The sequence below is a fragment of the Eschrichtius robustus genome, chromosome 15, assembly GCF_028021215.1.
Source record: "Eschrichtius robustus isolate mEscRob2 chromosome 15, mEscRob2.pri, whole genome shotgun sequence".
Taxonomy (NCBI): domain Eukaryota; kingdom Metazoa; phylum Chordata; class Mammalia; order Artiodactyla; family Eschrichtiidae; genus Eschrichtius; species Eschrichtius robustus.
In genome coordinates this window covers 88,319,453-88,338,505 of record NC_090838.1, presented here as the reverse complement: position 1 = coordinate 88,338,505, position 19,053 = coordinate 88,319,453, and the positions used below count along the sequence as shown (strand labels likewise).

Sequence of the window (19,053 nt, the reverse complement as noted above, 5' to 3'; positions counted from 1 at the left end):
GGAAGGAGGACTCCTACAACATTTCATGTTTTATGTCTTTAAAAAAGAGATCTGAAGGGCAAGATGGCGTCTGTTAATTATGAATGGTGAGCATTATGGGTCTGTTGTACCATTCTGTTCTTTTATCTGTGTTTGAAATAATTTATACCTTAATTTTTGTCAGAGATTAAAACACATGAAATACAGTGTACTTACATTTTTAATCATCTTCGTTTGTTCATTAATAGCTTCAAGAGGAACATTGGTGGCACCAATTTGCTGCGTAATACCACCTGCTTCACCATCTTGTACATGCGTGTGACGGAGCTGGGATAAGATGGCAGATTCAGATTCAAATTTCAAAATGCAAAAAGAAGCAAAAGCAATAAGAAAACAGCAACTTGTAAACGGAACTGCCCATGTGTGCTATGGTTTCTATTAGCTTTTTATAAGGTATCATTCACTTATTCAAAAAGTTATATATCAATGCACAAATTTTCTTACTTTATCTAGAATTTTTGTCTTCCCTGTGTCCACATGTCCAAGTACACAAATAACAGGAGCTCTCAGCTTCTCTGTATTTATGTTTTTACTATGTTCAAGTCTCCGTTTCTAGGAATAAAAAAAAAAACACAAAATTAAATACTATTTCAAACCCTCAGTACCATCTTCCTTTAAATTATTTTGCCTTTGCAAGGGAATGCCACAACCTGCATACAAGTTGTTTTGCTGCTTTAACTACATGTAACTGCATTTTACAATGTGAACTTTACAACCTTTGGACAAGGAGACACCTGTTTATAATAGATTTCTGAGCAGCACTGCTAATTATGAATAAGAATGGTGTAAAGTGTTGGCTCAAACTTTCTGAACACTTTTGTACATAGTTAATTTAATGGAATATAATGAATAGAAAAAGGAATTGATCGTTTTGTCAAACTTAGTATATAGTACAACCTCTAACTTACGTGGAGGTTTACATAAAAAGAGGTATATGCTAGCATTCCAACACTTTCATTAGAACTTAAGAATTGTTAAAAATTTTAAAGCAATATATTTCAAAACTGTATCCAGTGTACAAATGCTATGTCTTTTCAATTAGGACATGGTTACTGCAAGCTTCAGCCTAACACATCCAAATGACACTTCCTACCTTCCTAAGTAACCACTAAGCATGAGAAAGCCTGTCCTTGAACTACATGTATTTACTGTAGCGTTTACTTCTAAATACTTCAGCTTTCTGAGAACCAAACAAAACACAAGCTAGCAGTTCCGCTTTAAAATGACAGCCTTTGAAGTACAGTAAAGCTGGCATTCAAATGAAATAACACTTTCACAAAAAGTCTGAAGCAATGCCATTTACAAAACTATCACTATTTTCCATCTAAAAAACCACTTTTGTACGAACTCTTTCATTTCTACCACTAGACACTGATTCTTTCTATAGAAACTGTAATGAAAAAACATTTTGGAATGTCAAAAGTGAGACGCAAGTATTTACTAGCGAAGAGTAGTACACAACAGCTTCACAACATGTACGACTCAAAAGCAAACGGGACCTTAGTTAGAACTTGATATGGTTGAAAACTGCCTTTCTCTCCCATACTTGATGAAGTGCTGAAATTTTCTGGAGGGCAATGTAGTATATACAGACCATGACTCAGAAATTCTACCTCTAAGTATTTGCTCTGAAGCAATGACAAGTATACAGAGATGCAGGTGTACAACAGTTTGCTCACTGGAGTATTTATCATAGCAAGAATCAGTAACCACTTAATCTTCTTTAGTGGAGGATTTCTTTTTTTTTTTTTAAACTTTGGGTTTATTTATTTATTTATTTATGGCTGTGTTGGGTCTTCGTTTCTGTGCGAGGGCTTTCTCTAGTTGCGGCAAGTGGGGGCCACTCTTCATCGCGGTGCGCGGGCCTCTCATTATCGCGGCCTCTCTTGTTGCGGAGCACAGGCTCCAGACGCACAGGCTCAGTAATTGTGGCTCACAGGCCTAGTTACTCTGCGGCATGTGGGATCTTCCCAGACCAGGGCTCGAACCCGTGTCCCCTGCATTGGCAGGCAGATTCTCAACCACTGCGCCACCAGGGAAGCCCCAGTGGAGGATTTCTTAATGAGTGTTTCCAAAACCCCAGGGCTGATACCTATCTGGTTGCATAGAATCATATAGGTATCCTATCCACAATGGAGAGTCTTACTTAGGAAGTCTGTGGTGAATGTCAGAAAATTACAGTATATAGCAAGGTTTCAAAACCATGACGTGTGTTACAGACGGAACTGTATCTCTTCCAAATTTATACACTGAAGTCCAAACCCCCAATGTGACTTATTTGGAGATAAGGCCTTTAAGGAGGTAATGGAAAGGTTAAATGAGGTCCTAAGGGTGGGGCCCTAATCCAATAGAGCTGGTGTCCTTATAAGAGAAAATCAAAAATCTTTCTCAACACTTACAGGGGAAAGGCCATGTCAGGACTCGGTAATAAGGCAGTCACCTGCAAGTAAGGAAAAGAGTCCTCACCAGAAAACAGCCCTGCTAGCTCTTGAATCTTGAACTTCTATCCTCAAAAACTGTCAGAAAATAAATTTCTGTCGTTTAAGCCTCCCAGTTTGCAGTATTTTGTCGTGGCAGCCCAAGCAGTTGGATACAAAGTTAAATTAGGATCCTTCTACAAAATGGAATACAGTATGGAGCTGTTAAAAGGTGTTGTGAGGCAGGACTTCTTAAATGATGGAATGAGGAGGCTCATCAAGTCCTCTCCCTAAAAAGAAAAGATAAAACTAGACAAAATAGTCTAAACAGCCACTTAAAGACTCTAGAAATTGGCCAACAACATATAACAAATTGAGAAACATTTAATTCAAGAAAATCTACTGACCATCAGTGAGAGCAACTGTGGAGTTTCAGACTGGAGTTGCTCCATCACACTCCTCTCACTCCCACAGCTCCATGGGGCAGAAGTGATATGAGAGAGGGACAGGGGATTTCACACTGTAGGGCACTGCCAAAACCAGGAGTGACCCCAATGGCAAACAAAGAGATAAAACTAAAATCACAACTAGACTAAGGTCTTGATACTGGTGAGACAAGAGATAACCAGGAAGATCAGTCAAACATTTAACAGGGAGGTCTGTGGAACAAGACCAACAAACCAGGCTTTGATAAGATACTACTAATCTCCAGTGGTCCAGAAGGCTGTGCCCCTTACAAGGTTGTCAGAAGAGACCAAAGAGGTCCTTGGTGAGTTACTCATTCCTGGCTCAATGAGAGGCCTTGTGAAAACCACTGGGGACTAGAAAACTACCAGATCCACTGGCAAATGGTGGAAGCCTTACTGGCTCAAAGTGTTTGAGCACAACCACTGACAAACCACAGCTGATACTAAGACACTGACCCAGGGCAAGCCCTAGGAAGCCAGGCTTAAAAATAAAAACAAGAACTTAAAAAACAAAAACAAACAAACAAACAAAAACAAAGAAAACAAAACTGAGAAGAGGCATCAGCAGTTGCAATACAATAGAAGCCAAAGACATAACAGAATTAGTCCACCTGATTCACTAGGCAAATAAATTTAAAAAAAAAACAAACCCAAACTACCACATTTGTAGGAGCCAACAGAATCCATCTCTGAGAGACCCAGATTTTGGACTTAGCAGACAAAGACTCAAAAACAGGGAACCATGTTGAAAGAAAAGTGTGATGATGACTCATCAAAAGAGGACATCAATAAATAGAAAAAAAATTATTATTAAAAAAAAAAAAACTTGAACATTTTGGAGTTAAAAAGTTCAGTAACAAATTTAAAAATTCACTGAAGGGGCTCAACAGTAGCTATAACCTGGCAGAAGAAAGAATCAAAGAACTTAAAGATAGATTAACAGAAACTAAACAGGAATGAAGAAAAATGGACAGAGCCCTGAGAGATCTGCAGGATACCCTCAAGTGCACCAGTGGAGTTCCAGAAGGAGAGGAGACAGAGAAATAGGCAGAAAGAATATTTGAAGAAATAATGGCAGAAAATGTTCAAAATTTGACAAAAAACATCAATCTACACAACTAAAAAACTCAAAAAACTCCAAGTAGGATAAATACAAAATATAGCCACACCAAGACACACCCTAGTTAAATTGTTAAAAGCCAAGATCAAAAAGAAAATCTTGACAGCAAGAGAAAAATCACTCACTGTGTAGAAGGGAACCCAAATAAGAGTAACAGCTTAATTTTCATCATAAGCAATGGAGACCAGAGGCAATGAAGTAACATATTCAAAGGACTAAACAAGAGAAAAAAATTGTCATGCAAGAATTCCGCATGCAGCAATATTATCTTTAAAAATGAAGGTAAAATAAAGAATTCCCAGACTTAAAAAGACTAAGAGAATTCACTGCTGGAAGATTAGCATGATGAGAAATATCACAGAAAGTTTATCAGGGTGAAATGAAGTGACACCAGATGGTAACTAAAAGCCACATGAAGAAAAAAGGGGTGATGGTAAAAGATGATTATATAGGTAAATATAAAAGACAGTAAAAATTACCTTTTTCTATTTTCTTCTCTTAAAGGCTGATTTAAAAGATAACTTCAAAAATAATTCTAAAGTTGTATGCTTGATCTTATAACAGATAAAGATGTAACAAATATTACAAAGACAGAACAAAGGCAAGGCGAGGGAGGTACTGGAGCTATACTGTAGCAAAGAAATGACACCAGCAGAAACCCAAATTCATAGGAAGAAATAAGGAATACTAGAAACGCTAATATTTAGGCTAATATTAAAGACTATCAATATATTTTTCTCCTTTCTTCTCTGAATTCCTTTAAAAGATATAAGACCAAATAAGACATTAATAGCACCACTGTTTTATTGGGTTTGTAACATTTATAAACATAATATATGTAACAATAATACATAATATATGTAACAATAATAGCATAAAGGAAGAAGAAAGAAATGGATCTATATTGGAACAAAATCTTTTTTAAACTAGAATTAAGCTACTAGTAATAGAAAATAGGAAGTTAAGATACATATTGTAATGCCTAGAGTAACCATGAAGAAAATAACTTAAAAAAAGAGAAAAAGACACAAGAGACATGCAATATGTAGAAAACAAATAGCAAAATGAGAGAAGAAAATTCAATCACATCTATGACAACTTTTTTTTTCTTTTTTCCTTTTCCTTTTTTTTTTTTTTTTTTTGCCACACCAAGTGGCTTGTGAGATCTTAGTCCCCCAACCAGGGATTTAACCCAGGCCCTCAGCAGTGAAAGTGCAAAGTCCTAACCACTGGACCGGTGGGGAATTCCCCATAATAACTTTAAATGTGAATCAATTAAATGCCCTTAAAGGCACATTGTGTGAATGGATGAAATAGCAAGATTAAAGCACATGCTGTCAGCAAGAGACACTTTATAGAGTCAAAGACACAGACATAAACTGAAAGCATTAAGACTGAAAACATACCGTGCAAATGGTAACTATAAGAGAGATTCATGGCTATGTTAATAACAGACAAAAAATGTTATTAGAGACAAGAGAGACATATCTATATCCTCAAGAAGGTATAACAAGTATAAACACATACAAACCTAACAGAGACCCAAAATACATGAAGAAAAAACTGAAAACATTGAGGGGAGAAATAAAATTCAACAATAAATTTGGGAACTTCAATAGCCCACTCTCAATAATGGATAGAAAAACTATACATAAAATGAGCAAATGTATAGAAAATTTGAACAGAAGTATCAACAAAACCAACCTAACTAACAGCAGACCCACCAACAGCAGAATCCACATTCTTCCTAAGTACACAAGAAATTCTCCAGAAGAGACCATATGTTAGAAGATAAAACAGGTCAATTATTTTAGAATGACAGAAACTATACAAAGTATGTTCTCTGACCACAATGGTCAGAATTTAGAATTAACAGAAGGAAAATAAGGAAAATCCACAAATATTTGCAAATTGTAACAATACACTTCTAAATAATTCATGATCAAAGAAGAAATAGTAAAAGCGAGATTAGAAAATCTGAGTTGAATGAAAACCAAAACACGTCAGAATTTGTGGGATGCAGCTAAAGCAGTACCTTAGAGGCAAATCTGTAACTGTAAATGCCTATATGATGTGGAGAAAAAAAGAATGGTCTCAAATCAATTATCTAAGTTGTCACCTTAAGAAATTATCAAAAGAAGAGGAAACTAAACCCAAACTAAAAAGAAAATAATAAAGAATAAAGAATCAACTAAAAAGAGAACAAACAAAAATAAAGAAAAATCAATGAACCCAAAAGTTGGTTTGAGATGCTCAAGAAGATGGAAAACCTTTAGCCAGACAGACCAAGAAAAAAAAAACAAAGAGGAGACAAAGATCACCAAAATTAGAATCAAAAGAGGAGACACCACTACTGACCTTACAGAAACTTAAAGGACTGTAAAAGGATGCTATGAACAATTTTATGCTCACAACTTAGATGAAAAACAATAATCAGAAACTCAAAAATTACTGATAATGACTCAAGATGAAAAAGAAAATGACGATACAATAAACTGAATTAGTAATTTTAAAATCCTCCCCCCAAAAATGCTTTATTGATGAATCCCAACAAACATTCAAAACAGGAAATAATATAATCCTTCACAAACTCTTGCAGAAAGTAGAGAAGGATGGAACACTTCCCAACTAATCCTACGAGGTTAATATTAATCTGAAATCAAAGCCAGAGAAACACATCTTAAGAAAAGAAAGTTACTGATCCATATCCTCATAGGTATAGATCACAAATTCCTCAACAAAATATTACAAATGACATCCAGTACCATATAAAAAGGATTATATACCATGATCAAGTGGGATTTATTCCAGGAATGCAAGGTTGGTTGAATACCAATTAACATAATACATCATATATTAGTTAAAAAAAAGGGAAAAACCCATCTCAATAAATATACAAAAAGCATCTATCATCCACTCACCAAAAGAAACTCACCACAAACTAGGAAAAGAAGGGATTTTCATCAAACTGACAAAGGACATCTGTGAAAAACCCACCGCTAATATCATAGTTAATGGTGAAAATCTGAACATTTTCCCCCAAAATACTGGGAACAAGGCAAGTATGTCTGTTCTTACCACTTCTATTCAACAATATATTGGTCTAGCCAGGGAAATAGGGCAAAAAAAGAGAAATAAGCAGCAGTAAGAATGGAAAGGAAGAATTAAATTGTCTTTGATAGATGACATGACACTGATTACAGAAAGTCCTAAGCAATCCATGAAAAATTACTGGAATAAAAAAATTTCAGTATAGTTGCAGGATACAAGATCTATAAAATCAACTGCACCTTTATACTAACAATGGAAGATTAAATAAAGTGACTCCATTCACAAAAGCATCAAAAACAATAAATATACTTGGCAATAAATTTAACAAAAGAATCATAAATCCTGTACTCTGAAAACTACAAAACACTGCTGGATGAAGTTTTAAGAGAGATAAATAAATGGAGAGATAGCCTTTTTCCATGGATTGGAAGATTTAATATTAATAAGATGGTAATTCTCCATAAAATTGATCTACAGATTCAATGCAATCTCTATCAAAGTCTGAGTAGACTTTTTGCAGAAACTGCTGACCCTAAAATCTGTATGGAAAAGCAAGTGACCTAGGATAGTCAAAACTATCTGAAAGCAAGAATAATGTTGGAAGACTTACATTTCCCAATTTCAAAACTTACCATAAAACTACAGTAACTGAAAACAGTATGGTACTGACATAAGAACAGATATACAAATGAATGAAACAGAACTCAAACGTCGAAAAATAAACTCTCACATTTCTGATCACTTGATTTGTCAAAGATGACAAGACAACACAATGGGGGAAGAGTAGTCTTTTAAACAAATGATGCTGGTTAAATTCCTTAAAAAATGATGTTAGTCCCTTACATCACACCATACAAAAAAATTCTCTTAACAAAGACTTAAAGATACAAGAACAAAAAGTATAAATTTTTAAGAAGAAAACACAGGGCAAAATATTCATGATCTTGGGTTAGGCAAAGATTTCTTCAATACAACACCAGAGGCATGCTCTAGTAAAAGAAAAATTTAATAAACTGGATGTTACCAAAATTAAAAATTTATGCACTTCAAAAGAAACTATTAAAAAATGAAAGGAACTCTTACAACTCAATAATAAAAAGACAAATTCCAAAATTTAAAAACAGACAAAAATTTGAATAGATGTTTCAACAATGAAGATTATAGGAATGGCCAATAAACATCAAAGATATGCTCAACATCATGGAAATGCAAATTAAAACTGCAATAAGATATACTACTTCACATCCTTTATAACGGTTATAATGGAAAAGCAGACAATAACAAGTATTAGTGAGGATGTAGAGAAACTAGAACCCTCAACTGATAAAAATCTTCAGTTGCAAAGCCACTCTGAAAAATAGTTCAGTAGTTTCTGAAAAAGTTAAACACAAATTTACCATATGATTCAGCAATTTCACTCCTAGGAACATATCCAAAAGACATAAAAACATGCTTCCATGCAAAGATTCATATGAGAATGTTTATAACAGTACTACTTATAATAGCCAAAAAAGTGGAAACTCAAATGTCCTTCAGCTGGTGAATGGACAGTAATAAAATGTGGTATATTTATGCAACAAAACACTATTTGTCAGTAAAAAGGAACAAAGTACTGATAGAGCAACAACACAGATGAATAGGCTTAAGTGAAATAAGCCAGACACAAAAGACTACATATTATATGATTGCATTTATAATGAAGTTTCCAGAGAAGACAGCTCTCTAGAGACAGAAAAACAGATTAGTAGTTGCATAGGGCTAGGAATGGGGAATGACTGCAAACTGGCACAAGGAGTTTTTCTGGGGTGATGAAAATATTCTAAAGTTGAGTTGTGGTGATGGTTGCACAACTCTGTAAATTTACAAAATGTCACTGAATTATACACTTAAAATGCGTCAATTTTATGGTACATAAATCATATCTCAACCAAGCTGTTTAAAAATTGTTGAGCTGAAGAGGCCCATAGCATATTGTTACGTGGAAAATAATATGCATCCACAAAATTTATTATCTAATTTTTAATGAATTTTTTTTTTAACATGAGGCTCATAAACAGATTCATTAACAAGGGTAGCTCTTGTTATCTCACTGGGGAGTGAGATACTGGGGGAACTTTTACTTTCTGATTACACCCATTCTGTTTGTTTTTAAATCATCAAACACAGTACACAAACTGTCTCTCTTACACATAGGTATACAACAAGGGAGTTGGCCTGAGTAGGTGCTGTGGGGAAGAAGCAGAGACACATGCAGGAGAAGGGAGGGGATCTAGTGGGTGGAGGCCAGAGATACTGCTCAACATCCTAAAATGAAGAGGACAGTGCCTCACAGCAGAGAATTATTCAGCCCAAAAATGTCAACAGTGCTGGGGTTGATAAACCCCAGTTTACAATAATAGACTTTGTTAGTCCTTTAGAGATTCAGAAAATCTATTCCTATCTAGACTTTACAGAAGGAAAAGGCAAATACTGATATATAGGTATTAAAACAAAAATTAAAAACTAGAATTACATATGAAAAGATTAAGAAAAAGAAAGCTAAGAACAGTTTTTAGCTTTAAAATAGTTTAGCATCCTCAAAGCAAACTAAAGTAGTTTTTAGTGTATTATTTATGCTAAGCTGACATAACTAAAGAAAACTTTCTCTTGAAGCCTAGTAGAAGTAGTAGTAGAAGTCTACCTCATTAAGTAGGTCAAACAGTAAGCCAGCTAGGCATGTGAACTTGACTAAATATTGATAGAAGCCTCATTAACCCACCAGATTTAAACAACTAAAGGGATCAGATGCCTCAGAATGACTAACCTAAATACATAAGGCAAAAACTCAACTAGAGGGCATAAGCTCAGAATACCCCTGTATACCGATAAACCATCACTCAAAGAGCACATTAAAATTTGGAGGAACAAAGAAAAAAATGATGAAGCAGTCACCATTCTGTCTTAGGTAAGAGTGAGGTCCTTGGGTTAGACCCCGTTAAAGACCTATTATGTCGCCACAAAAACTGGACAAAGATACCACTCTGAGACTGTATTTTTAAAAGTGATCCTCAATAAAAGCCTTTAGTTGTATAGTTTTAATGATCACAGAGGAGTGGGGAGGAAAGGAGGAAAGAGAAGAGGAAAAATAAATACCTCGATCCTCCGTTTTGCTTTGTCATAAGCCCGTTCTTCTTTAGTTCGATCATCATCAGAGTCATACTCAGATTCTGAGCTCACTTCTTTACTTGGCTTTTTATCTAATGTTTTCCCCGCATCCTTCTCATCTGACACCTTTTCATCTTCTTCATCGCCTTCACTGCCTTCACTGTCTCCTTCTTCTTCCTCTTCTTCTTCACTCTCTTCGTCATCCTCCTCCTCCTCCTCTTCCTCCTCTTCCTCTTCAGGGTTTTCTTTTACTTCTATATGCACCGTGTTTCCCACTTTCAGGAAAAGAGATTTTGAAATAAATGAAAGTTAAAAATGGGATTTCTATCAAGATAGAGACCTTAAAGGAAAAATAATACTGAACATGTACTAAGTAAGGCAGTAACATTTTAATACAGCATTAATTCCAAATTAATGTTTTCATACATCATAAATGCAAAGTGTTTGTCTACATTGCTACAATGAAGACTGCCATTTAACAGTAAAAACGTAATGCATTAACCATACTTAAGCTAATAAACAAGAAAAGCATTACTAAGCCAGGATACAAGAGAGGACAGAAACCCAGGGAGGTGGACACGATGCCTAGTACTTTCTTCCCCGTGGGGTCATTTGCCGATCCTGGAGGAGGCAGCTGAAAAGCTATGAAGCTCGTAGTGGCTCCTCAAAGCTTAGGGGTCCAGGCACTGGGAGTTCAGGCCTACCAAGGATTTCCACAGGGCGAGGGAGATGGACACTGGGTAATACCCTTATCGTGGGGTGAAATCCTGAAAAACTGTATCGTAGCAGTAAGGATAAACGAGAAGTAAACAGGGCCTCCCCATTATTGGCATATCACCTCCAGATTCTCTAAATTCCACATGTGGAATAAGATAACTCTATGTTGCTAGTTCACTCAGACTCCTGGTAGATGTACATATAAATTCTCTCTGGAGGAAGAAAACACCAACCTTGACATCAAATTATTTCTACAGTTGCAAACAATTGAGGAGAAAATTAATGAACCAGAACACAGATCAGAAGAAACAATCTACAATGAACCATGGAGACTCAATAGGTAAAAAATACAGAAAAGAGGAAAAGATACAGTGATAGAGTAAGAAGGTCTATCATAGGCTTAACTAATATCCCTGAGAAGAAATAGTGGCTCATAACACTGCAAAACTGATAAAAACATATAGGCAGATTAAATAAAAAGAAAACAAACCTAGCCACATTATAATAAAACTGATGAAAACGAAAGACACATGAAAAATTTAGGCTGGTACCTGACTTTTTTTTTTTTTTTTAATAAATTTATTTATTTATTTATTTATTTATTTTTGGCTGTGTTGGGTCTTCGTTTCTGTGCGAGGGCTTTCTCTAGTTGGGGCAAGCAGGGGCCACTCTTCATCGCGGTGCACGGGCCTCTCACTGTCGCGGCCTCTCCCGTTGCGGAGCACAGGCTTCCAGACGCGCAGGCTCAGTAATTGTGGCTCACGGACCCAGCTGCTCCGCGGCATGTGGGATCTTCCCAGACCAGGGCTCGAACCCGTGTCCCCTGCACTGGCAGGCAGATTCTCAACCACTGCGCCACCAGAGGAGCCCTAGGCTGGTACCTGACTTTTAAACAGAAACAATAAAAGCCAAGACAAGGGACTAATATCTTCAAAGTATTAATAAAATTACGACTAAGAATTCCTCATTCAGTATGTCACCTTCAAGAATGAAGATGAGAGAAAGATATTTTCAGAAAAGCAAAAATGGAATGTCTCAGTAACAGATTCATACTGAAGGAAATTCTAAAAGGTATTCTTTAGGCTGGAAGAAATGATCCCAAATAAAGGTCAGAGGTGCAGGAAAAAATGAAGCATAACAAAAGCTAAGAATGTGGGTAAACTTAAAATATATACTGACTGCTTTTTAAAAAAAGCTATTATGGGGTTTAAAACAGAGAATTAAAATTAATGAGCACAATGGTATATAAATTGAGAATTGGTTAAATGTTGTTTATGTATTCTTTGGTCTTCACACTGCCTGCAAAGAAGGTAATAGTAGACAGTGATAGTTCAAAGATCCACATTAGGCCCAGTCGGAGGGCCGAGGATTGGTGGTCCGGGTTGGGCAGAGAGGGGGAAGGCAGGGTGCAGCCGTTGTGCAGCGTAGTCCCCCAACCTGCTGCCAGCTCTGTAGCCTGTCAGGCCCCAGCACTGTCTGCTGATCTCGGGCTGGAGCCATGGGGGTGCCTGGGGGAGGTTTAACACTAAGGGTATTCCCTATCGTGGCTTTTAAAGGTCTTCCATTTTCTCAGATTGCTTTCTTTTCATCCCTCCGTGCTGTTCCCGCACCCCTGGAAAGGACCTACCTTTCAAGGTCCCCCTCAAGTGTCCCCCTCTAGAAGTCTTTTACAGCCCCTTCCTCGCCCCTCATCCAACACACTTAGGTGTCTCCTTTGGGCCCCACAGAAATGTCTGAACACCGCTGTTAGGGCTTCGCTCCTTCAACAACAAAATGTGTTTATTGGCGCCTGTTATTTGCCAGGCACTGTTTTTTAATTTCTGCATTAGTTTCTGTCTCTCATCAGATTTGAGGGCAGGAGCCATGTCATTATGGAATCCGTAGAGGGAAAGGGGAAGAGGCAGGCTTTGGAATCAGGCCCAGGCGGCTCCAGATGCAGCTCCACCACTTAAGGACAGCTGCCTACCCTCTGACAACTTTCCTAACCCCCTCAGCCCCTCTCAGCTTTTGTGAGGATTTAAAAGGCATCTATCAGGAAGGGGTGGGCACTTACACAGAGCAGTTGCCCACCCATCCATTTATTCTTGCACAAATCCTTGTTTGGGGTGTCTAGTGTGCAAAGCACTGCCACAGGCATTGCAGGGAACAGAGAAATCAAGTCCTCATCTTCTAGTGGGGGCTGACATGAGAGGAGGTGATAAGGACTGGGAGGAGGAATACTGGGTGAGAAGATGGAGAAAAAGGGAAAAAAAAAAAAAAAAAAAAAAGATCCACATTAAAACTCTCTAGAGTAACCACTAAAAGTAAGCAGAAAATTACAAAACTTCCAAGCTCATGAAAGGAGAAAAAAATTCAAATAATCCAAAAGATGGTTAGAAAGGAGAGAAAAAGAAACAGAATAAGAAGAACTTAATAAGATGATAAATATAAAATCAATATACTTTATTAACTCTATCAAATGTTAGATGTAATGGGCTAAGTACTCTAGGTAAAATATAAAAATTGACAAACTAGATTTAAAACCTCAACTATATGCTGTTTAAGGATGTAGAAAGTGTAATAAAGACAGAAGAAGATCATGTAAATTAAAGCTGGTATAGCTATCAATATCAGATAAGGTAGACTTTAAGGCAAAAGACATCGCTAGAAATAAAACGATAAAACAGTTAATTCATCAGAAAGATATAAAATTACATTCATCTAATAATATAGCACCAAAATATATAAAGCAAAAATTAATATAACTCATGGAGAAATAGACAATCTACAAGCACGATGGGAGATTTGAACACACAACTCTCAGTGAGAGAGAGAAAAAGCACACCAGAAAAAAAACTCAGAACAGAACATAAGAGGTGAACAAAATGATCAGCAAACTTAACTAAATATAGGTAACAAGTCACCCAACGAATGCAGAATATAAACTCTTTCCAATCACATATGAAACATTTATAATAATTTACAACCCAACAAATGGTTGGTTAAGTCAACATATTTCAAAGGATAGAACCATGTATTTTTCTGATCACAATGAAGTAACAAAGATACGTAAAGTCCTCATTTTCATAAATTAAGAAATATACTTCTGGGGCTTCCTTGGTGGCGCAGTGGTTGAGAATCTGCCTGCCAATGCAGGGGACACGGGTTCGAGCCCTGGTCTGGGAAGATCCCACATGCCGCGGAGCAACTAGGCCCATGAGCCACAACTACTGAGCCTGCGCGTCTGGAGCCTGTGCTCCGCAACAAGAGAGGCCGCGATAGTGAGAGGCCCACGCACCGCGATGAAGAGTGGCCCCCGCTCGCCGCAACTAGAGAAAGCCCTCGCACAGAAACGAAGACCCAACACAGCCAAAAATAAATAAATAAATAAATAAAATAAGTTAAAAAATATATATATAGAAAATCTCTCATGTTTAAAAAATATATATATACTTCTAAATAAATCACAGGTAAAAGTTAATATATCAAAATAGAGATTTTAAAATATCAACATATCAGACCTTACAGAATTTGGCTAAAGCCAGGCTTAAAGAAAAATATGTAGTTTTGAGAAACGACTGAAAAAACAGAGCCAAATATTCATTTCAAAAAGTTAGCAAAAAGCCAGCAAATTAATCCCTAAAAAAGAAGACAGGAAGAAATGACAAAAACACTTTTTATTCATAGTGATTAGGAACTAAACTATTCATTTGTATTATCTTTGTATTATCTTTTAAGTTCAAGAGGTTTTTTTGGTAGGTTAGCTTTAATAACTTATCCCCATTTTTAACATTATCACTCTGGGAAAAAATGTATTCTAAAGCCTATGCAACTATCTTACAAATGACTTTCTGAAAAACCATTTATTAATAAAATCAGGATCCATATGAAGACTTAGGAACCATGGCAATGGAGAGAGCAAGACTGGTCTCTGTCCCCAGGAATGTTCATACAGCGTTCGTCATCGGGAGACTATTTCTTTAAATGTATACACACCTCCAATAACCACTGGACTTATCAATGTGTGCTTATGAGCTACTCACCTGTTTCTCTCTCCTCATCACTAGCCATAGCTTCCCAATCATCCAATCCAGCATCCTCAGTTTCTTCTTCCTCTTCTGTAAATAAAATTTCCATTAAAGACACAGAATATATCTAGACACATAAGATTGCTTTTAGAAAAAAAAATTATGTAGAAAATTATCCTGACATAAAAAAAGAAATGTTTTAGTTATGCAAAAAGTACGTACACAATTTCATTACCTTTGGAACTAGTTTTCAATATACCTAGCATGTTAAATCCTCTACTATTACTAAATGCTTCACAATTTCCTCGTGTTTTGAATACACTATATTAAACTTAACGCACATTTCATATTTGAGGTAATTAAAATATTGGCAACTCATTGAAATGTTCCTTTAGATCTTGAAAAGGGTAAATGATGGCATTCAGTTCTTGAGGATAAAAGAAATTTCACATATATCTTCTTTCTGATCTTCAACCTATACTTTATATGTAAGAATGTACTGTTTATTTTGCTTTAACCTCTACAAATATATATAAATACAACTTAAATTACATAGTTGGAGGTACAAATCTACACTTCTATTCCAGTTGAAAATAAGAACAGTACGTTGTGCTTACAACCCAAAAAATAGCCAGAAAGATATAATTTTGAATTTATAGACTTTAAACTCTCATTAACAAAAATTACTCTTTTTACTGAAATCTAATCAAGCAAAATTATTCTCAAATGAAAGGAAGATGAGATTGGGACACTGTAGTATTTGTTTCCCTGTCATAATTACTATTTGCCAACAAGTTTGGATATGCCTTCTTGAGGAGGAAATGAGTCAGAAACACATACCCCTAACTCCTCCTAAATTAGCAATTCTTTCTAGTGCTACAAATATCACCTAAAATAGGGAACTGCTGTTAAGTCTATCAATGTGAATTTCTCTAATCTCATCCTGTTAAGCTGAGGTGTGCCCAGGAAAATGATCCTTTTTATATTGAGAATAGGAGGGGAAGAAGAATAGGATCAGTAATACCTTTCATCAGCGTGGGTCAGTCTTAACATTCTCTAAAGCTGCTCCCATTCCTGTCTTTAAACACTGGAGATTCTCCTGATTTTATGAAACATACATTCAGCCAGCCTCTGGCTCTCCTAGCAACAGCTATCTCATGAATTAGAACAATGTTTATCTTAAAGAAAAAAAAAAATCCAGAGATTTTCTCCAATCTCAGAACACACATACAAAATGAGTAAGTTGAATCCCCTTACTAATTTAGTAAAGAGAAGCTGACCTCTCAAGATTTTAAAATGCCAATTTTTATGACTCTTAATGAAAGTTCTAATTAAAAATGCTTCCAATTTGCTTCCAAAGGATTAAATAAAGAACTTTAGTTCTTCTTGGTACCGCTTAAGAATTCTGACCCATAAATAAAAACATCAGAGAAAATCCAAATACCTCTCTCTATCCTCTCTACAAAACATTTTACCAACACTATTGTAAAGAACAAAAGTGATTCAAGTCTCACCTCTACACTTTTTTCAGTGGAAATGAAATGATTTAGAGAAAAGAAAGAACTATGAAGAAGGTCATCTTGCCAGACATTTGGTTTCCCCAAACTAACGATAACCAAGACAACTTATGACACATCAGTGATATTTAATAGGAATTAATTAGTCAACACTACTGACCTGGTTCAACAGGAGGTGGTGTCTCTTCTTTTTCAGGTACTCCTTGTTCCACAACTTCTACAGCAGCACTTAATTCCACTGGTTCACATACTGAAAACAGGAACAGAAACCAAGTTAACAATACTTTTCAGTGCATAATTTGTTAGGATACTCTGTTAAGTACTGAATAAAAACCAGTAGTACAACCTAAATTCTTTAGCAAGTTTAGAAAACATTTAAATATCAGCTATGCGTTGTTGTTTTTTTAAACAGGAAACTAGTTTTTCTTTCTGCTCAAGAATAGAATGTAAAATTACAGAAGGTTGAGAAGGAAACAGAAAACATAAGAATGATAGTTGTGCTTTTCAGAGTTAAGAACAGTTATTCATAGCATAGGATCCAGATTCTTCAAACAAAAGCACTTTCCCAGTAACCTGTCATTTGAATCAGTTGAGAATGATAATAACAAGAAACAAGGTATAGGAAGTAAGTTTCAGTTACAATTCTGATTTGTTCATTTCTTTTTAAGACTTCTGTCTTGCAGGTTATGGGGGAAAAGGCAAACAAAATTGTTTCTAAGTCACAGGCTATTTTGTATGCAAACCTTTATTTTCCAGCTGCTGTGGTGTTTTTTTCTTCTTTTTATCTTCATAAATTGGCCTTTTCTTTGGCAAAGAGTCTTTTGATGGCACTTCAACACCTGAGGGATAAAAATGGAAAATTTCAGGGTTTATACTACTTGTCACCTAAGAAATACTACTTAAGAAGATAACATTTTATTCACCTCAGAGATACATACCCTAAAATATAAATGAACATTCATAGAAAACCCTCTTTTTTAATGTAAAGTATTTTAAAATTTATATACGTTTAAATTCCATTTTTTTGGTGTCCAGTTCTATGACTTTTGACAAATGCATGTAGTTACACAACCACCATCATAATGAAGATGCAGAACAGTTCCATCACCCTGTGCTGCTCTGGGAAGTTAAACCCTATTCACATCCTTATGCCCCTGGCAGCTACTGATCTGTTCTCCAACCCAAAACATGTGCTCTTTCCAGAAAGTCACAGAAATAAAACTTTACAGTCTGGCTATCATCATAATGGATCTGAGTCATCCTCGTTGCTATATGTACCAGTACTTCATTTCTTTTTATTGCCGAATAGTATTCCATTGTATGGATGTACCACAGTTCCTTGATTCGACAGACAGCTGAAGGACATTTGAGTTCTAGTTTTTGACAATTATGAATAAAGCTGTTAGGAACATGTGCATGCAGATTTTTCTGTGAACATTTCTCTGGGGTAAATACTGTGGAGTGGGAATGATGGGACATTAAGATAAATATGTACAGTTGACTCTTGAACAACATGGGGGTCAGGGCTGCCAACTCTCCTCGCAGCCGAAAATCTGCATATACCTTATAGTCAGCCCTCCGTATACATGTTTCCTCCATATTCATGGTTCCACATCCTCGGATTCAACCAATCACAAATCGTGTAGTTACTGTAGTATTTATTATTGGAAAAAAATCCACCTATAAGTAAACCCACACTGTTCAAACCCGTGTTGTTCAAGGGTCAACTGTATTTAAATTTGTAAGAAACTGCCAACTGTTTTCTAAAGTGGCTTTACAATTCTGCATTCCCACCAGTAATATATGAGAGTTCCAACTGCTCTTACCAGCATTTGGTAAAGACAGATGCTGGGTTCTTTTAAATTTACATATTCTAATAAATGTGTAGTGATATCCCATAGTGGTCTTAATTTGAATTTCCCTAATGATGTTGAGCATTCTTTCCATGTGCTTATATTGAATAGTTTCTTGGTGAAGTGTCTCTTCAAACTTTGGCCCATTTTTAAATAGGATTGTTTTTCTCATTGTTGAGTTTCGAGTTATCTTTATATATATTTTTATACACACACACACACACACACACACACAGTTATCACGTGTGACTTTCAGGTACTGTCTTTGAATTCTCTCAATGGTGTCTTTTACACAGCAAAAGTTTTTAACTGGATTTCCTCAATTTTATATTTTTTTCCTTTTATGGATTATGCTTTTGAAGTTGTAACTAAGCACTCCCTGCCTAACACAAACTCACAAAGATTTTCTCCTATGTTTTCCTCTAAAAGTTTTTTAGTCGTATATTTTATATGTAGATCTACAATCCATTTTGAGTTAAATTTTATATAACGATTGAGATTTAGGACTAAGTTTTTTTGTTTTGAGGTGTTTTTTTTACACAATAAATGTCTAATTGTTCCACTATCACTTGTTGCAAACATCATATTTTTATCTACTGAATTGTCTTTTCCTATGACAGAAAAAAAACCCTGACCATACGTAGACTCTATTCTGTTCTATTGATCTATTTGTCTATCCTTTTGCCAGTATCACACTGTACTGATTACTGTTTTTACAGTT

The 19,053-nt window shown here is 35.9% G+C and overlaps 1 protein-coding gene across 1 annotated transcript in view; it reads right to left on the bottom strand.

Moving 5' to 3' along the window:
* EIF5B (eukaryotic translation initiation factor 5B) overlaps positions 1 to 19,053 on the bottom strand; it is a 75,891-nt gene that overhangs the window by 25,703 nt on the left and 31,135 nt on the right. The window contains exons 7-12 of the mRNA XM_068564998.1: positions 17,223 to 17,318; positions 16,640 to 16,729; positions 14,978 to 15,052; positions 10,227 to 10,513; positions 484 to 591; positions 196 to 306 (exon numbers count right to left, since the gene is read on the bottom strand). Of these exons, the coding sequence (XP_068421099.1) occupies positions 196 to 306; positions 484 to 591; positions 10,227 to 10,513; positions 14,978 to 15,052; positions 16,640 to 16,729; positions 17,223 to 17,318 (767 nt within the window). The remainder of the gene's footprint in view (positions 1 to 195; positions 307 to 483; positions 592 to 10,226; positions 10,514 to 14,977; positions 15,053 to 16,639; positions 16,730 to 17,222; positions 17,319 to 19,053) is intronic.